Source organism: Rhopalosiphum maidis, chromosome 3, assembly GCF_003676215.2.
Source record: "Rhopalosiphum maidis isolate BTI-1 chromosome 3, ASM367621v3, whole genome shotgun sequence".
In the NCBI taxonomy this organism is placed as follows: Eukaryota; Metazoa; Arthropoda; class Insecta; order Hemiptera; family Aphididae; genus Rhopalosiphum; species Rhopalosiphum maidis.
The window spans coordinates 47181116-47200812 of NC_040879.1; the positions used below are offsets into that span (position 1 = coordinate 47181116).

General features: G+C 27.3%; 2 protein-coding genes across 3 annotated transcripts; both read left to right on the top strand.

Annotated features, from left to right (window-relative positions):
* The first annotated feature begins 5455 nt into the window (after window positions 1–5455).
* LOC113558439 (ethylmalonyl-CoA decarboxylase-like) lies at window positions 5456–11152 on the top strand. Of its 2 annotated transcripts, none has more exons than XM_026963899.2 (4): window positions 5456–5688; window positions 6025–6261; window positions 8579–8812; window positions 9783–11151. In XM_026963899.2, exons 2-4 carry the CDS (start codon window positions 6060–6062, stop codon window positions 10223–10225), a joined length of 879 nt encoding a protein of 292 aa, XP_026819700.1. In that variant the 5' UTR covers window positions 5456–5688; window positions 6025–6059; the 3' UTR covers window positions 10226–11151. The 2 variants fall into 2 exon arrangements, with proteins under 2 accessions (XP_026819700.1, XP_026819701.1); XM_026963900.1 differs by lacking the exon at window positions 5456–5688 and adding an exon at window positions 5767–5947 and having other exon boundaries at window positions 9783–11152.
* Window positions 11153–11287: 135 nt separating this feature from the next.
* LOC113558438 (ethylmalonyl-CoA decarboxylase-like) lies at window positions 11288–19048 on the top strand. The gene is made up of 4 exons (XM_026963898.1): window positions 11288–11453; window positions 13838–14074; window positions 15791–16024; window positions 18260–19048. The coding sequence occupies exons 1-4, from the start codon at window positions 11426–11428 to the stop codon at window positions 18703–18705; spliced, it is 945 nt and encodes a 314-aa protein (XP_026819699.1). The 5' UTR covers window positions 11288–11425; the 3' UTR covers window positions 18706–19048.
* The last annotated feature ends 649 nt before the right edge of the window (window positions 19049–19697 follow it).

The following is a 19697-nucleotide window of genomic DNA, read 5'->3' on the forward strand; positions in this document are numbered from 1 at the left end:
GTTGCATTTTGTATACTTTTAATATTACTAGTAGATATAGATTATTAAACTTATTTACACGTATGATATTATTACATATTAATATTTAAACTCGTATAATCTAATCATTGTTTTATGGGATCACAATTTTTTTTTTATATAACACGGACGATAATTGGTATAGTGTATTTATTTTTTTGTTATTTTTGTACAAAGGTGAAACATTTTTACAGTTATTGACTAATTAATTTTTATACTGGTTATTTTAATTTGTATGATTGTATGTAACCGTTTATATAATGTATGTTACAGTTACGATTAATACTATTATTTAAAAACATTATTATTTCTCCAATTAATTAAACTATTTATACTTTTTATTTACTATAATTATTTAATATAATATTATATACAAAACAACTGTACATATGTTCATTACTTTATTTATTGTATGTAGTCATAGTGGTTTCATCGACAAGTACTAGGGGGAATAAAATAATGGTAATATGAAATTTAGTCATGTTAAGTATTCAAATCGGTACCTGTACTACAATACTTTTGAAAAATGTGTTTTAAATACTTAAAAATACTTCTATTTTTATTTTTATTTCTGAATACTAAATACTTTTAAATTGTGAGTGGAGCGTTAAATATATTATTGTATCAATGTTCAGCATTGAAGGAAGTTTCTGGAAGAAAATTAATCTAGTTAGTACTATGGGGAGCCAAAAGTAAACATTTTTAAGTACTTTTCAAAAGGACCGTGTAAAACAAACAAAAATAATAGAGAGAGAGATGGTTAAATTCTTAAAACTATTATGATTAAATTATTATCAGAATATAATTAATTACACATACATCATTTATCAATTAATAATGAGAATAAAATATATAATTATATTTTATTTTCCCATATTATCGAACGTGCGCGAAGTTAGTCCCTTTAATATATGATATTTACCTTAACCTAGTTCTATACCAATATTTTTGAAAATACAAAAACTTTAAATTTGAAAAAAATAATTTATTTTATGTCAAAATTATTAAATTATGTGTTTTAACTTAGCTTATTGGTTTTTAATTGTTAAAAATGGTTTTTACTTACCACTCGTTGTGCCAAACGTAAAATATTCTTAATATTGTTGTAGAAATACAGTCGTACAACCATTGACACATTTGTTATTTAATATGATAAGAATTTTTTTTTTAAATATTGTCGTTGAAGTAGTTGAAAATTTTTCGCTAAAATATTTTTATTGAGAAATTGTTAAACAATTGTTTGAAATATGATTGCGAAAATCTCATTGGTAATACTTGTGCAAATGTATACTAAACGCGTGCTATATATTGATATTTTAAAAATTGCAAAGTTCACAGATTTTTATTCTAAGTAAGGCTGGTAAGTAAAAACAATTTTTAAACTATTAAAACCCCATAAGTTAGGTTGAATACCCAAAACTTAATAAATTTGACGTTAAATAAATACATTTCTAATTTAAAATGTGTGTATTTTCCAGGAAAGGTATGAAGTTCCAAACTCAGAAAACATTATGGTTCCAAATTGTTTCAAAATATTGGCTACAACTCGTTTGCGCAAATTTACCTTTTTTAAAAACCGTTTGCGTACAAAAACACAACTCATTTGCGCACAATTTGCGAACAATAGAAACCTTTCTTCAAAGAAATTTACTCTCGTATAGGGTGTACTAACCTGTGTGCGTACCTTCAAAATTTTTGAATTAATCATTAGAAGGGCTGTGCATTTATTGCACTAAAAAGATATTAAATGTATGCATGCATTTTCGCACTAATACAGGAAAAATATAAACTGAAAAAAAACATTCAAATGCATTAAATTCACAGCACTGGTCAATAGTGATGGCGGAAAATTATTATACTCTTACAACATTTTCTTTCACCTTTTATAAGGCTTAGAACTTTCTGTCTAATCATATTCTGGTATCATAGACTGGTGGGTTTAAAAATGCTGTTTGAGTTATTTAACTTATAGCACAGCTTTTTAAAAGATAATAAGCCATCATTATTTACAATTTTCGTCTAGAACGTCATTAGGGTCTAAATAAGGTAAACCGAAAAAATATTTAAGCCACATACCAATTTCAGAATCATTTTTTGAGTATTATTTTAAATATTTTTACACTTAAGTTTTTTCCTATTAACTGCACTGATAAGTTCATTATGGTGGAAATTTATGAGATACTACGATTGAAAATAATCGTTATACTTTTAGACATTCTGTACACCCAAAACTATACCTATTAACAAGATTTCCGTTGTTCACAATTTTGTGCCCAAACGAGTTGTCGCAATTTATAAAATCTATTGATATGTGCGCAAACGAGTCTCAACCTAAAATATTGGCGTAGGTTTTAGGTTAATAGGATAAAGTAAGGAAAGGGGGGAGCCAACTTCACGCACCTTATTATTAATCCTAATATATTACATTATTACACCAATATCACAATTAACTAAGCTTTTCTGTGTTCATACTTAAGTTATTAGAAAAACACCTATATAGTATATACCTGATACCATGATTATTTACTTTACATTATTAAAACTTTAGTGTTAATATAATATAATAGTATTTACATTAGAAAATGTGAACTTGATATACGTCATTATTTTTTTCTTATTTAAAATTTGACAACCTAATTTATGATACTGAAGGTTTCTGTAACAAGTGAAACATATGCTTTTCGTATATAGATACTAAGTATTTGAGTGGCCATCCATTCGACAGCTAGCAATGTCACTGCACTAATTATCAACTTCAGCCAAACACTATGCCAAATCTTGCCCACGATTATATGTTTTATTATACTCGAACAGGAAATAAAAAAAGTCGATTGGACGATTGTAAACTCAGTCCGATAAATTGTATCGATAAAATATGATATACACAATATAATTTAATATGAAAGTAATAAATAACGTACATATTATCGTGAATAATTCATTGTTCAAACATAATTAAACATTGAGACAAAGCATTTCAATATCGTAATAGAATTTTGCAATAAAAAAAAAAACAAAATAAGTTTTGAAGGATTATGATAATTTTCATTCCTCGGAGTAATTTTAAATGATTCTCAAAATTATTATAAGGTGCTATTAATGTTACTGATTGCTAAATAGTAATTAGATATAAAGGTTGTTTTTCTATTCTAGTTATAATTATAAATCATTTTTACCTGAAAAATTGAGGCCAAGTTTACAATCACAAATAATTTTTTTTAGTATTAGAAAAATAATTAATTAATAATTATTAGGTATATAAACGTGTACTGGGTAAATTTGTTAAATTTTTCTTTCCTCAGTAATGGTTACCCATTTAACTGTTCTGTTAAAGAGTACGTAGTACCCGTATGTGTTGTCTCTGTCTTACACACGTACGATATGGCAAACTTTTGTTCAACAGTTTCAATAGTGTACTGTTAATTTTGATACTAAAGAGAATTGACCTATAATACAATTTAATGGTAAAACTATTATATAGGGCCCTACGTATAGGTTTTTATTGATATTACTATTTTAAGTTGGTCAGTGGCGTAATTGATGTGTTACAAATATTCTAGTTAATATCAATAAAAGCCAACGTGGGGCCCTAAATAATAGTTTTAACTTTAAATTTTATAATAGGTCAATTCACTCTAATATCAAAATTAAGAGGACATTATACCTGTATGCGTGTCTCTGTCTTATCAACGTACATCATAGTCTATTATATAACGTTATAATTTATAAATAATATTTGATACTTATGCATAAATATGATTAACATAATTTTTAATAAGAAAAAAAAGTTAATGTACCTATAACCTATTGGCTATATTGATGAGTATATCTAAATTATTATCAATTTTTTTTTTTATCAATGGCAATAGTTCCAACTTTTTCAATCTTGTTATTGCCATCATACTGTCATGTGCATGCGTTTTTACGGTTTAATTGTACATACACAACTATTAAAGTATTAGGAACGTTCACTAAAAAAAATGAATTCGTTCGTGTCCACGTTCTCGAAAAATTAAAGCGTTCATTGGGTCGTTCATTTAATTTTTTAAATTTTTTTTTATGAACCGTTAATCTGTAGTAAATATAAAAAAACATAAACATATACGACTCAACCCAAAAATAAAAATACAATTTAGACTTTACGGCATATACAATTTATAAAGTATCTGAATTATATTTTTAATATCTGAGTATCTGACATGTTATTTGAGTTAGATTTTAATAAGGATTTCATAGTGATAAAATTAAGCAAATACTAGGACACTATTCGTTAAAAATTCGTAGAAATTATATTGCCGTTGTTGTATGTCAAACCAGGGCCGGCCACTGGATTTCACATATTTAATTTTTATAATAAATTAGTAATCAAATAAATATCATACGAATTATAATGGGAAAAAAATAATTAATATAATATATTTTATACATATTTTTATTAAATGGTAAGTAAATTGAACGTCTTAAAAATCAATGAAATTCATTAAAAATATAAACGCCGTTCACATTCGTGTTCTATTTGAAAAAAACGAATGACGTTCACATATCGTTCACTGTATATTATGAACGTAAACGCGTCGACGTGCGTTCATGAACGACGTTCTTTCCTAACACTAAGTCAACTAAGGCGTTACATTAAGATTAAATTGTATTAGTTATTACTTATTTAATTAAGATAAAATCATAACCGTATGATCAAATATTCAATTTAATTTGTATTGCTTAACTATATATTGTTGTATGTCATTAAATATTTTAATAAATTTAAGTTAAATTCATTATATAATTTAATTTGTTTTTAATATATACTAATTACTAATTATTAGTTATTCAATAAGTGACTGAATTGATATTAATCATTTTTAGTGGAGTACAACGGTCACGCTTAATATAAATTTTTATACTATTTTATTAAAAAGTGTATCACTTAAATGCCTGTTTCATTTTGATTCTAACTAATTATTGACTTGAAAGTCGTAACTGTCATAAGTCAAACACGTGATAAGTACAACTGTATACTTTTAATAGGTATATTTGCATTAGCATTTTTTTAGAAATGTTAAACCTGTCCCGACGTTCAATCGGTAAGGTTTCAAAATTAATTTATTACTGGATAAATTATACTTCACCATATTTACACGACCAATTAATATATCAAGGTTTTCAATTATAATATTTATTAACAGTATAATATTTTACATAGAAACTACAAACACGAATAATATAATACTTAAGCGAGTGACAATGACTTGACCGGATGAAATGTATACATATTAATGTAGGTAATAGTTCACATTGCGCAATATTAAAATTTAAGTTAGTGTTTACACTTATAATTTATTCATTTTAAAAATTAACGGTTATGTTTATTACCTACTGTATTCATTGTTTTTTTTCATTATCAAAATTACGAATTCAGTATATTATTTAAAAATCGATTTATAAAACATTAAAAACATACAACTTTATGTATCCGTTTATGTTGTTATAAGTTAGTTTTCAATTTTTTTGTAAACTTAAATTGGCTTAATTTTAATTACGTTTTTGTATTACAATATGTTTGATTTTTTTTAAATTAAAAAACGGGCTATGCTTAAAATATAGAAAACATAAATTGACATTTTAACAATTCATATTGTAGGTAAACATGATATATCCAAATTAGTTTATAATGTAAGTATAAATAATAGTGTCGAACTATGGGCAATTCAAAGGTACATAATGATTTAATAAATTTTGTAAATCGTTGTTTTTATTTCGGCTATTAAATCAATTATATAAGCTGAACAGTATCTACGTTCAAATACAATATTTGTGCTTTAAGAATGTTATAATTTATAATATTAGTTCAGTTGTCAGTTGTCGAATAATTATGTATTCTTATATACCTACGTAATCTGAAAATGTCAAAGTCTCAAACGGTTATCAAAAGGTCATATTCGTTTCATAATATATGTTTTTACTTATTGAAATAATATTATGTAACATTGTTGTGTTATAATGTTGCAGGTGTTTTGTTTCGTTTAAATAGTGCTCCAAAATTAATGCAAATGGAAAACGGACAAACCCCCAAAGAAAAGTATCTGCACGATTTTACATACCATGGACAGGAACTGTCGGTCACTGAAGCGAAAAATGTCTTATTCCAGCATTTGGACAACAACGGATCTGTGGACCTGGAAAAGGATGCTAATGGCATGGCGAAAATACGCTTAAATAATCCTCGTCTCAAGAACGCTATAAATGGTAATAATAATACCGTATAATTATATTAAAAATGTTAAAAATACAAGGACTATAATCATGTGTAAATAGTAAATAGGTATTAAGTAAACGTTGCGATGTGCAGTGCAGTGACCTTTAGATCGACACTGAACGAAGATATACGAAATGGTATAGAATTAAATAATCTTTATTAGTACCTATATGTCCTATATTCCATTATAATCGGAACAAAAAAAAAAATGTTCTTATTAACGACTGTATTTTGTATATAATGAATGTTCATATTTTTATAAGTAATAATATGCAGTTTATGGATGTTCATCGATCATACTTATATAAATTAAACAGCAAATTTATATTTTGCATATATTTGCATATTTTTCATAAAAATGTATATTTTCGCATATTACCTAAATATTTATATTATTAATTTTTTTTATTTAATTTCATAATAATACTATATACATTTTTTTCATAACACAAAAATTAAAAATATTTTTGAAAATAATACAATATTACGTTTCCGTACATCATTATTAGTTTGTAGCCTTGTAAGTTGTAGGTATCTAATTCATTAAGTACTAGTTTTCCTATATCATATATTTTTATCCAGTATACTTTGTCCATTATCGTCAATACTACAGAACACTAGACGACTTTAGTTTGTAGTTTGAAGTGTACATTCGGCATTAGTCAATGGATTATAAAAACGTATCAATTTTGTTCGGTACGAGTGATCGAAAATACGAGTTTATCCATGTAATGCATAATATTATACAGTTCACTACGTACCTGGTTAGGTGATAAGGAGTAGTCAGTAGTCCGTCGTATAATATCATTTATTAGGTATCGCGTTATCGCCGACTCTCATGCTATATTTTGTTTTCTATACTAATTAACAAAGTAGACTCGCAATTCATGTTAAAAAAACAAAACGTGCTTTTTTTGTTTTTCCGGGTACAAACAACTCAGTAAAAGAATACGCTGTTTCACATTTTCATAACATTGTTTGTGTTTGTTGAAAACAGTTTCAAATTGATGAGCACGTTAAGTCTTTTCACATGACAAATATTTGAAAGATCTGACTTCTAGACGAACGTCGTTAATCAACAGTACCTACAGTCATGAATGAAAATGAAATGAATGAAAATCAATCGTCATTTTTATAAAAACAGTTTTATTTTGATTGCTTTAAACAGTTTAAACTTTAAACATATACTACTGCATAAATTACAAAATGCTAATCTTAGGTTTCTTTTGGAAAAATATACTTATTTACGTATACCCGATAAATGTGCCCTTAGGAAGAATTTATGATATAATCAAATGTTTCACAGATGTTTTGAATAAATTACGGGAAAACATAGGATCGATGAACCTATAGGCCCGTAGCCAGACCGAATTTTTAGGTGGGGTAACGACTGAGTTTAGGGGGGCAACGTCCTCCTTTTCCCCCGTAGCTAAGGGCCTGCCCACAACCTACAGTTTCAAAATCTTATGTTTTAGTATCAAAAGTTCTTGAGATACAAATTATAATACCATATAATAATTTGTATATTATGATTGTCTTAAAGTATTATGGCTGGAGGGGAGGACACGACGTAAATGTTTTGTTAATGTTATTTGATGCAGTTCCATACATGGTTAAGACTGACAACAGTTTAAAAACATTTTATTTAATCTAACTTATAAACAAAAATAAAATATATTCATAAATAAATGAAAACAATAGAAAAACATAATAGTTAAATTATCCGGACACCGGTGTTACACGTACTATCGCTCATCAATTGACGTGACTACGCGACCAATCAACTACTATTTTACATTTGGGAGTACTAACTTATAATATATACTAAGGCTAAAACATAACTAACATATTAATAATTATCGATATTCGAAAATATTTTTTTTGGGGTTAGGTGCTGTAGTAATGCTGTATGAATGTATGATACATTCTGTATCACATAAAAATATTATTATACAATTATTTTCTGTTGCAATAATTTATACTTACACGTATAATATTATTATGATTTTTTAATTTAATCGAACATTTTGCAAACTATTTTAGTATTAACGAACAGCATGATTTTAATTTTAAAAATAAAGAGACCACTCTGTTGACTGCTCTGTAGTTAAGCGTCGAGTGACCTTGTCGTTAAAGAATAATTCACTGTATTGTATACATGTGTTAAATTTGAATTACTTACGAAAAACAATTTTAAGCGATTGCGGTCTGTCGGCTTATATTACAAATTATATTATAAGAAATATGTATTTATATTGCTTTTAAATTATATAAATAATTTACTTTTAATTTTTTCCGTTCATATAGTAAAAATGATGTTGGACCTAGACGAGATTACAGAGAAATTGTCCCAGTGGACCGACTGCAAAGGAGCAATTATATATGGCGCTGATGGAAATTTCTGTTCCGGGGGAGATTTGAAAATGGCGAAAAAAATTAACAACGCGTTTTACGGATATGCAATGTCCATTTACGTTGGCCATATTCTCGACAAATTCAAAAAGCTTCCCATTATTACTGTTGCATATATCGACGGCACGGGTAATATGATCATATTATTATACTTGAATACTTTTTATTTACAACAAAATAAAATAATTTCTCTATCGAGATATTTATATATTGATATACATTTTTATTTTTTATCAATGGCAAATAATACATCAGTAAAAATAATGGTTTGGTAAGCTGTTTGAATTATTGTTGTTTGTTGATTGTATGTTTTTTTATGAACTTGCGAAGCACTTCTGAAAATCAAAAACATATTATAGTTTAAAACCTAGCCTTGGGGTCAATATTATTTATTACATATCATAATAATGTTTGTTTGTGTGCATATGTGTGTGTGTGTGAGTGGTTCTAAAATTTTGCACACAGAGTATAGGGGTATTTGTATAACCGAGTACGTGCATCTCGAAGAAAATTTTTGAATTAGAGTTAATTAATGATTAATGTACAAGTTTATATATATATATCTGTATGAATGATATAAAATAAGAAATCCTAACTAACTGTTTCACTAATTGATTCATAAACACATAAATCCAAGACTATGGTATTTACAGACCAATAATTTTCACGATATTATCTTCGAAAGATTTCCTTGTCCTATTAAAACAGAACTTTTCGAAAACCGCATTTTTAAAAATATAAATTTTTTAATTAGGATCGCCATTGGTTACAGTAAATAAGATAGTTATTGTAATTACGTATTATAATTTTAGAATTGTATTTTATACTTTGCCAAAACCACCCAAATGACTGTATCGAAAATATGTGTAGCTATTAATTAGTTACGTGTAATGAAGTTTAAGACAGGGTAAATCCACTGCAGGCATTACTCAATTAGTCATGGGTAACGCAGTACGGGATCAACTGCTAGTATAATATAATAATATTATTTAATGTTTCTTTTTTTCGCATCAAAACAAAACATTTTTTCATTATACACGCACATTAAATATTATATTATGTTTGACGGTGAAATGAATAAAAAAAAATGTGTCTACAGGTGCGATTGGCGGAGGTGCTGAACTAACGACGGCGTGCGACTACAGGCTAATGTGCAATGCTGTCGACACCACGGCCATAGGGTTCGTTCACTCGAAAATGGGCATAGTGCCCGCGTGGGGTGCCACCGGTCGGTTGGTGTCGATCGTGGGCGCCCGGAAAACGTTAGACCTGCTGCTGGAGGCCCGGCTGTTTAGTGCAGCCGAGGCGATGGACTTGGGTCTGGTGGACGGCGCGGTGGCCACGTTGGCGGACGCCGAAGCGTGGCTGTCCCGGAAGATCAGGCCGGACGTGAACGTGATCCGGGCCATCAAGCGCACGGTACGATGCCACGACGATTCGCAGGAGGCCGCGCGAATGATAGAGAGCAGGATATTCGCGCCGCTATGGGGAGGACCCGTCAACCAGGCTGCAATTGAACGGCAAGTGAAGCACAAAAAATGAAACCGACGGCGTGGAGAACTCGACATTAATCAAGAGCTACTAGGCTAGTCTAATATTCCACCCACCTAACCATCCAAATTTTGAATTTTCTATGAAATATTTCAGTATTTTAATTAGATTTGTTTTTATTTTTATGAAAATTTTTCATTCAATTCATAAATATATAATTTACCGAAAGTTTATAAGAAATTGTATATTATCAAAGTTACTATTTATGGATTGTATAAATGCTAATCAATAAATAATTATTATCAATATTTATACTAAAAAAAAAATCAATGTTTCACACTTCATACTTCGAATACTACTAATATACTAAATTATTACCAATTGGCAATTACCCACCACACTCACTTATCATTCCTCAAAAATTCACTGTCATTCGATTAGGTACCCTTTTTGCCATCTCACTAGATTATTTACTAAGGCATTTTTTATTTTTTATTTATTTATTTGATATTTACAATCTCTGTTGGACATCACAACAAGTAAATTGAATAATTTATGTACATGTTTGACTTGAATAATATGAAGAGGGAGGCCAACCAGTGATGAAACTCAACGTGAATTTATTTTAGATTAGCAAATCTCTGCAATATTTTCTTTTTAGCCTATGGATGGGATTTATTTAAAAAAAAAAAATTTAAGTATGACATACTTATTGATTATATTGATGAGTTTATTAGCTGATTATTATTAATATTGAATTTTTATCAATGGCACGTTCCATTTTTTTTTAATTTTATTACTACCATCATATTGCCACACGCATACGGTTTTTACGGTTTAATTGTCTTAGCTAACTAAGACATAACGTAATTAAATTTGATTAGGTGTTTGTGTCAAAGTTTATTTAATTAAAATAAAACAATCACTATGTGATCTAATAAATAATATTCAGTTTGATTTGTATTGTTTAACATGTTCTATGCAGTTAACTCTTGTGATAAATTTAAATCGAATTAATTATTTTATTTATCTAATTTGCGTTTAATATTTACTATTTATTTAATAAGTAACTGAATCGATATTATTCATCTTCTATGTTTTTATATGGTTTTATTAAAAAGTGTATCACTTAAGTACCTACCCATCTATTTAATTTTGATTCTAATTACTTATTGACTTGAAAGTCGTAATTTATTGTCATAAGTCAAACACTTAATAAGTACAACAGTATACTTCAAAATTTTTTTAAAAATGTTTAAACTGTCCAGACGTTCAATCGGTAAGGTTTCAAAATAAATTTATTATTGAATAAATTACACATCAACACTATATTTACCAATTAAGGTTTTTGATTAAAATATTAAAAAATTGTATGTTACGGGTGCTAGTAAAATCGCGTAAAATAAATAGGGAAAATAAAAAAATTCATTCAATATATTTTTTTTAGTTATTATTTGTTTTATTATTATAAACTAAAATTATAATTTGATATGAAAAATGTAATATAAAAACCATTATCATAATAATAATATAAAATAAAATTTATATAACGTGTATCTCCGAAAACAGGGTACACTAATTATCACTCGTTAACCTGTGAATATTTTTCAATTCTGTTTGCTGGACGTTAAATTAGAATCTATAGTTACTAGACTAATGGATTATAAAATTCTATGATTTATAACTTCATTATTTTTTTTAAACGACAACCCTAATTTTGAATATTATTTTCGAATTAACCATTTTTTCAAGGAATTTTGTCTATCAGCATGTATTCTTTACCCAAAATAAGCAAAAATTAGAACAAAGTATAACTTTGAAAAAAATGTATTAAATTACGTTTTTTATTTTTTTTAGACAATGTATTTTTTTTTGTTCTAAACACCATATGAAACATTAGAGTATTACACATTTATTATAAGAGTAATAAATGATGTACTATTTATGAATTATTATTTCATTATATTATTACCTACATATTATGAAATTACAGAAATATTACAAAGCCAATGCTCATTATAATATTAGTATTAATAACTCTGATAGGACGAAAAATACACACAGTTAGAAATAAAATAAATATTTAAATGTTTATGAATGTTACTTAGATTTGAGGCATGTTCTACTCAACTCACACAACGAGAGATTTTAGAATAGTTTATACAATAATTTCTGTAAATTAAATTGTAAATAAAAATGTATAGTATTGTTAAATAAAAATAGAAATTTAGAATTGTATTTCCTGAAAATACATTTTTTTAATAAATTATGTAATTTTTGTAATTTCATATTGTGTAATAATAAAATAAAATAATAATTCATAGATAGTAAATAATAAATGTTTAATGTATCATATTATAATGGGCATTGGGTTTGTAATTTCTGTAATTTCATAATATGTAATAATAAAATGAAATAATAATTGTTATAGATAGTAAATAATTGATTATTCTTATAATAAATGTATAATACTATAATAGTATAATATATCATAATATTATGGTGTTTAGAACGCAAAAATACGTAAAATAATAGAAAAAAAAATAAAATTTAATACATTTTTTTAAAGATATACCTAACTCTAATTTCACAAATTTTGAGTTTAAAATACATGTTGATAGATCAAAATTGAAAAAAATTGATTAATTCGAAGATGATATTCGAAATAGGGATTGCAGTTTTAAAAAAAATAAAGTTGTCTTGCGTATGTGTAAAATACGCGAGATTAAAAATTGGTAAGTCGTAGGAATTTATGATTCATTCTAGTCTAGTTTAACGTATCGCAAACAGAATTAAATTATATCTACAAATAATATAAGTGATAAAGTGTAACCTGTATTTGGGAACACATGATATAGACGCACATAAATATAATACATAGAAACTTCAACACGAATAATGAATAAATAGTAAATACTGAAGCGAGAGACAATGACTTGACCAAGTAAAATATATACATATTATATTGTAAGTAATAGTTCACTTCGTGCCGAATTATTATTTAAGTTAGTGTTTTCACTTATAATTTAATCATTTTAAAAGCTAACGGTTATGTTCATTACTGTATTCATCTTTACATTATTGTTAAAATTTCGAATTTAGTATAGTTAAAATCGATTTATAAAACTTTAAAAACACATTACTTTATGCTTTTAAAATATTTTAAGATATTATTACATATTTTTGTATTATACTTAAATAAATATCAATTTTTTTTATTACGTTTTTGTACTCAATATGTTTGATATTTTAACATAAAAATTGACAGTTCAACAACATATTATATTTTAGGTAAACATGATATAGGTATCCAAAATAGTTTATAATGTAAGTAAAAATAATAGTGTCGAACTATAGGTAATTCACAGAGTATATAATGATTTGTTAAATCTCGTAAATCGTTGTTTTTATTTCGGCTATACAATCAATTATATAAACTGAACGCCGAACAGTGCATTAAAATACAATATTTACGCTATACGAGTGTATTAATTTATAATATTAGTTCAGTTGTTAGCTGTCAAAAAATTATGTAGTCTTATATTTACATCATTTGAAAATATTAGTGTCAAACAGTGATAAAAAAATTAAACGCATTACATAATAGGTTTATGTTTTTTACTTGCGTATATTACATAACATTTTTGTGTTATTATGTTGCAGGTGTTTTGATGCGCTTAAGTGGCGGTCCAAACTTAACGTGGGTGGAAAATGGACGAACTCCTAAAGAAAAGTATCTGCACGATTTTACATACCATGGACAGGAACTGTCGGTCACTGAAGCGAAAAATGTCTTATTCCAGCATTTGGACAACAACGGATCTGTGGACCTGGAAAAGGATGCTAATGGCATGGCGAAAATACGCTTAAATAATCCTCGTTTCAAGAACGCTGTAAATGGTATTAATAATATTGTATAATTATTATATGTATTTTTTACTTAAAGAACTTATGTTAAGAATACAAGGCCTATAATTATGTGTAAATAGGTATTAAGTAAGTAAATGTTGCGATGAGTGCAGCGATCTTGAGATCTGCACTTTGAACGAAATGGTAGAATGAACTTTTTTTTATAAGTACCCACATTCGATTATAATCGAAGCTGAAAAAAATGTGCTAATAACTAAAAAATTGATGTATTACCTACCTTTTATAGTAGTATACTTATCTATTGATTAGGTAGGGACTTATTATAGGTATGCTGTTTGAATTATTGAAGTTATTCTAGTCTAGCATAATGCATCAGTGGCAGATCTAGGATTTTTTTATGGTGGGTGCTATTTTATAGTCCTTAAGTACTTATTATGTACAATTTGGGGAAAACAAAATTAATGTTATAACTAAGGACTGTATTTTGTATATAATGTTTATAATGTTTATATTTTTAAAAGCAAAAAAATGCTATAAATGGATTTTCATTAATCGTACTTAAATAAAATTGTAAATTCTTATTTTCATATGTTAGCATATTTTGGATGCAAGTGCATATTTTCCATGAAACGTATGGCTTTTTTATATTACCCAAACATTTAAATTATTAATTTTATTTATTTAATTTCACTATAATACATAACTTTTTTTCAACAATACAAAAATTAAAAACAATATAATATTATATTTTCATAGATTATTATTAATTGGTAGGTATATGTACCTAATACATTACGTACTGATTTGCCTATATATATTTTTATCTGATCTACTTTGTTCAGAGTTATTGTCATGCCGGCAAGGTTAGGTATACGCTGTAATGGTAAATCACAAAAAAAATATTATAATATACAATTGTTTTTCTCTGGCAATAATTTATACGTATAGATATACTATTATTATGAATTTTTATTTACTTGAAAATTTTGCAAACTATTAATAAGCAAGATTAATATAATTCAAAAAACAAAAATCATTCTGCTGACTGCTGTACAGTTAGGTTTCAAGTGAACCCCATCATTAAGGAAGAAGTCACTGTATATCAGTGTATCGTATCCATGTATTAAATTTGTATTGATAAATCATTGCTTACGAAAAACGATTCTAAGCGATTACGGTCTGTCTTCTATATTACAAAGAATATTTTTAAATATATTTATATTGCTATATTAAAGACATTTATTTTACTATTGGAAAAACGGTACGTTAAACTAAATTTTACCAAAATACCGCATAGGAAAATGTCTGTATGCGTGTATAAAATATTGTAATAAACGTGTTCAAGTACCAAAAAATAATATTTTTAAATTATAATAAAATAAATAATATTATTATTCTTTGTTTAAATACTTAATTTCATGTAAGTTTTAACTTAAAATGTCCATGGAAAATTATTGTGACCTCATATTTTTTAATTTTTTAATTAAAGTTTAACTTATATGAAAATATTTAAAAAGTTGAATTATTTATTCGGAAAATATAATTTAAAATTTTAACTTCTAAAACAAAAAAACGTGGTGTAATTGTGTATAACACTTTGTATAAAGTATATATTAGATATCTCATAGGTAACGTATGCAGTATATACTATATGCTTTAATGTTTTATACAGTGTAATCTATAATCTATATTCAATTTTATGATAATTTTCATGTGCAACTTTTAATTTTTTTCCCTTTGATATAGTAAAAATGATGTTGGACCTAGACGAGATTACAGAGAAATTGTCCCAGTGGACCGACTGCAAAGGAGCAATTATATATGGCGCTGATGGAAATTTCTGTTCCGGGGGAGATTTGAAAGTGGCGAAAAAAATGAACAACGCGTTTTACGGATATGCGATGTCCGTTTACGTTGGTCATATTCTTGACAAATTCAAAAAGCTTCCCATTATTACTGTTGCATATATCGACGGCGCGGGTAATATGATAATATTATGATACTTATTATTATATATAAGAAAATAAAATTATTTTTCTATCGTGATCTTTATTTTAATGGTATACAGTTTTATTTTTGTGTCAATGACAAATTAATACATTAGTATATTTAATGGTTAAGTTAGCCATTTGAATAATTGTTGTTGGGATATAAATCAAAGTATTTTTTTTTTAGAAACTTGAAAGCACTTCTGAAAATCAAAAACTTATTATGGTTTAAATTTAAGCCTTAGGTCATTATTATTTATTACATATCATAATAGGCAATGTGTGTGTGTGTGTGTGTGTGAGGATGGTTCTAAAATTTGGCACATACAGCATAGGTGTATGGTATTTCTAAAACCGAGTATGTTAGCAAATATTGAATTTGAATTAGTTTATTATTAATATACAAGTTTGTAATATATATCTGTATAATGTATATACCTATGTAATATATAAAATAAGAAATTCTGACTAACTGTTTCACTAACATCTAAGACTATGATAACCTAATAAATCTATGATTGCCTAACCTATGATACACCCACTTTAAATATTAAGTTAGACGATGAAAAGGATAATAAAATGCAGTGGCATAACTGGGATTGACGTCACACGAGCTCACGCTGACACGGGAGTGATGCTGACCTGGCGAGCCAGGATTTTAAAGTATTATTGGTATATTAAAGATTTTAGACCACGATTTAAGTAATATTCACGATAGTAGGGTATTCTGGGATGTTTCGGTTTAAAAAGTGGGCAATTAATTTTAATAATCCGAAAACACATGGAATATTTTGGTGTTGGACAAAACAATTCTTGAAAATAATAGCCTAAAAACTTTATAATCCCAAAAATCCTTGAATACTTTTGTGTTGGACACAAAAATCCTTGAAAATTATGGTGTATATACTTTAAAATCATAAAACTCTTTGAATATTCTGATGTAGTACACAAAAGTCTATGAAAATATTCACCTAATATTATTTAAATCCCAATAGTCAGTGAAAATCATGGTAAATGAAACAAATTTCCTTGAGAATCATTAAATACCATTAATCGAAATTAATTTTACAGTCTTTAGGACATAAATATATATAATATAAATAGGATTTTAATGTGTTAGGTCAATATTCTTAAGAATATTTAGGATTTTTAAAGATTTTAGAACATCATTTTAAGGAATTTTTCGCCCTTTATAAAAATTTTCCAAGAGTTTTGGGAGTTTAAACTTTTGAGACCTTTATTTACGGATAATTAAGTTCCCCATACTAAAGTATTCAATGTCAATTGGGATTATATAGATTTATGACCATGATTTTAAGAAACTTTGTACCTTTCATCAAAATATTCAAGGATATTGGGAATATAATGTTTTTAAACGAATATTCTCAAGAACTATTGGGATTTTTAAAGATTTTTCACCATTTTTTAAAAGAATTGTTTAACCAACAGTAAGATAGACGGGGAATTTTGTTTGTACATAGATTTTAGGCCATGTCATTCAAGGAATTTCGTGTCCTATACTAGAATATTTTAGGAATTTTAGAATTGAATAGTTTAATTATTGAATTCTTCAATATCTTTGAATGTTTTGGGTGGAACACATAATTTCTCGAATTTTAAGCTCTAAAATTCTATGAAATTCGAAAATGTCTTTAAAATCTAAAAATCTTTAAGTTGGTCTTTTATTCTGTGATGTTTTTCACTTTGGTTATCCACAGCTTATATGTTTGCAATTTTAAACAATAATTACGAATGATAAATCCAAACATAAATAGTGCTTTTTTTTAATAGATAATATAATATATAATATAATATTTTATGGTTTAGAATGTTTAGATAAACACAAATTTTAGATAGCAGTTAGCTGGTACCAATAATGTTAAATAATACCTATAAGAGTTCATTAATAAAAGGTGCTACTAGTTAGTTTAAAAAGTAACTATATAGCATAAATATTATTATTATTATTATTCATGATTATTGCAAATTACGATTACATACTCAACAAGAGAAATCTAAAATAAATGACAACGTTTTTGAAATAATTGAAAGAAAAATATTTTATTCTTATAGGTAATATGTTTAATAATACATTACATTCCTTCTTAACTAATTATGTTTCAAATATTTTAACTGTTGTATTATCTGGGTGGGGGAAAATTATACTTTTATCCCTCATAAAATTGTCAATTACCACAATTACGCCATTGATAAAATGTGTCGACAGGTGCAATTGGCGGAGGTGCGGAAATAACAACGGCGTGCGACTACAGGCTAATATGCAACGCTGTCGATACCACGGCCATAGGGTTCGTTCACTCGAGAATGGGCATAGTGCCTGCGTGGGGTGCCACTGGACGGTTGACGTCGATCATAGGCACCCGGAAAACGTTGAAAATTTTACTGGAATCACGAATGTTGGGCGCAGCCGAGGCAATGGAGTTGGGTCTGGTGGACGGAGTGGTGGCCACGTTGATGGACGCCGAAGCGTGGTTGTCCCGTAAGGTCAAACCAGACGTGAACATTATTCGGACCATCAAGCGTACGGTACAATGCTACGAAAATTTGCAAGAAACTACACGAATGCTAGAGAGCAAGATATTCGCGCCGCTCTGGGGTGGACCCGTCAACCAAACTGCGATCGAACGGCATATGAAACACAAAAATAAATGAAACCTGCGGCGTGGAGAACTCGACATTATTCAGGGGCTAGTCTAATATTCCATTCAACCAGCTATTTGTCAAAAACTAGATAAAAGTATTTACTGATATATTTTAAACTATTTAGTTTAAAATATTAGGTAATACTAAATTATTATCAATTACTTACCTCATCCACTAGCCACTCCTTAAAAATTCAGACTGTCACTTGTCATAGGGTTACCAAACCGTCCTCACCCTTTTCGCCACCGCACTAGATATTTTTTTATATTATTTATAAAGGCATTTAAAAAACGAAATATAACGAATTTATATTAGTAGTTATTAGTTTGTTATAGGTAACAAACTAACCGTTACCGAGATTTTATTGTTTTTATAAGTAAATAAATACATTTTAAAAATATTTATTATGAGTAATTTTAGCTATTACACCTACTTTAAACTTATCCACGTCATTCGTAGTGAGTATTGAATGAACATAATATATTTATTAAAAATAAAAAGTTACAAATGGTTTTGGCTCAATTCTATGTAGAAGACCTCTACAATTGTATAATGATTTTTATATTTTATATTTTGTGAATCGATTGCCTGTTTTAAGTAAGGCTGGACAAGTTAATGATTTGTTTAAACTCAGTTAAGTTAAGTTAATATGCACCAATAAGAAAAAATTAAAAGTTAATACAATATTTTAGTTAAATCAGTGAAGACGTTAAGTTAAAAGCTAATACACATTTTTTTTTAAACTTTTTATGAAGTTAAAAAAACGTTATTTTTTTTTATTCGTTAGCATACTTTATTTCTTACCAACACAAAACTAAATTATAGATTATAATGCTTATACTTCATACAACATACAGAATTTCTACATAGTATATATTTTATTTAAGTTTTTCGTTTCTAATGAAAAAAAAAATAATGTTCATCTAAATCAGTGGTTTTCAACCTGTGCGTCGCGGCTCCCAGAGGCGTCGCCGGTTATTATCAAGGAAGCTGCGTTCGCA

Bases quoted from the DNA above. Each gene is read 5' to 3' on its own strand.
- LOC113558439 (XM_026963899.2), top strand. From the start codon at position 6,060: ATGCAAATGGAAAACGGACAAACCCCCAAAGAAAAGTATCTGCACGAT. The intron at 6,262-8,578 runs GTAATAATAATA...CCGTTCATATAG, and splicing joins TCTCAAGAACGCTATAAATG to TAAAAATGATGTTGGACCTA. The intron at 8,813-9,782 runs GTAATATGATCA...ATGTGTCTACAG, and splicing joins TGCATATATCGACGGCACGG to GTGCGATTGGCGGAGGTGCT.
- LOC113558438 (XM_026963898.1), top strand. From the start codon at position 11,426: ATGTTTAAACTGTCCAGACGTTCAATCG. The intron at 14,075-15,790 runs GTATTAATAATA...CCTTTGATATAG, and splicing joins TTTCAAGAACGCTGTAAATG to TAAAAATGATGTTGGACCTA. The intron at 16,025-18,259 runs GTAATATGATAA...ATGTGTCGACAG, and splicing joins TGCATATATCGACGGCGCGG to GTGCAATTGGCGGAGGTGCG.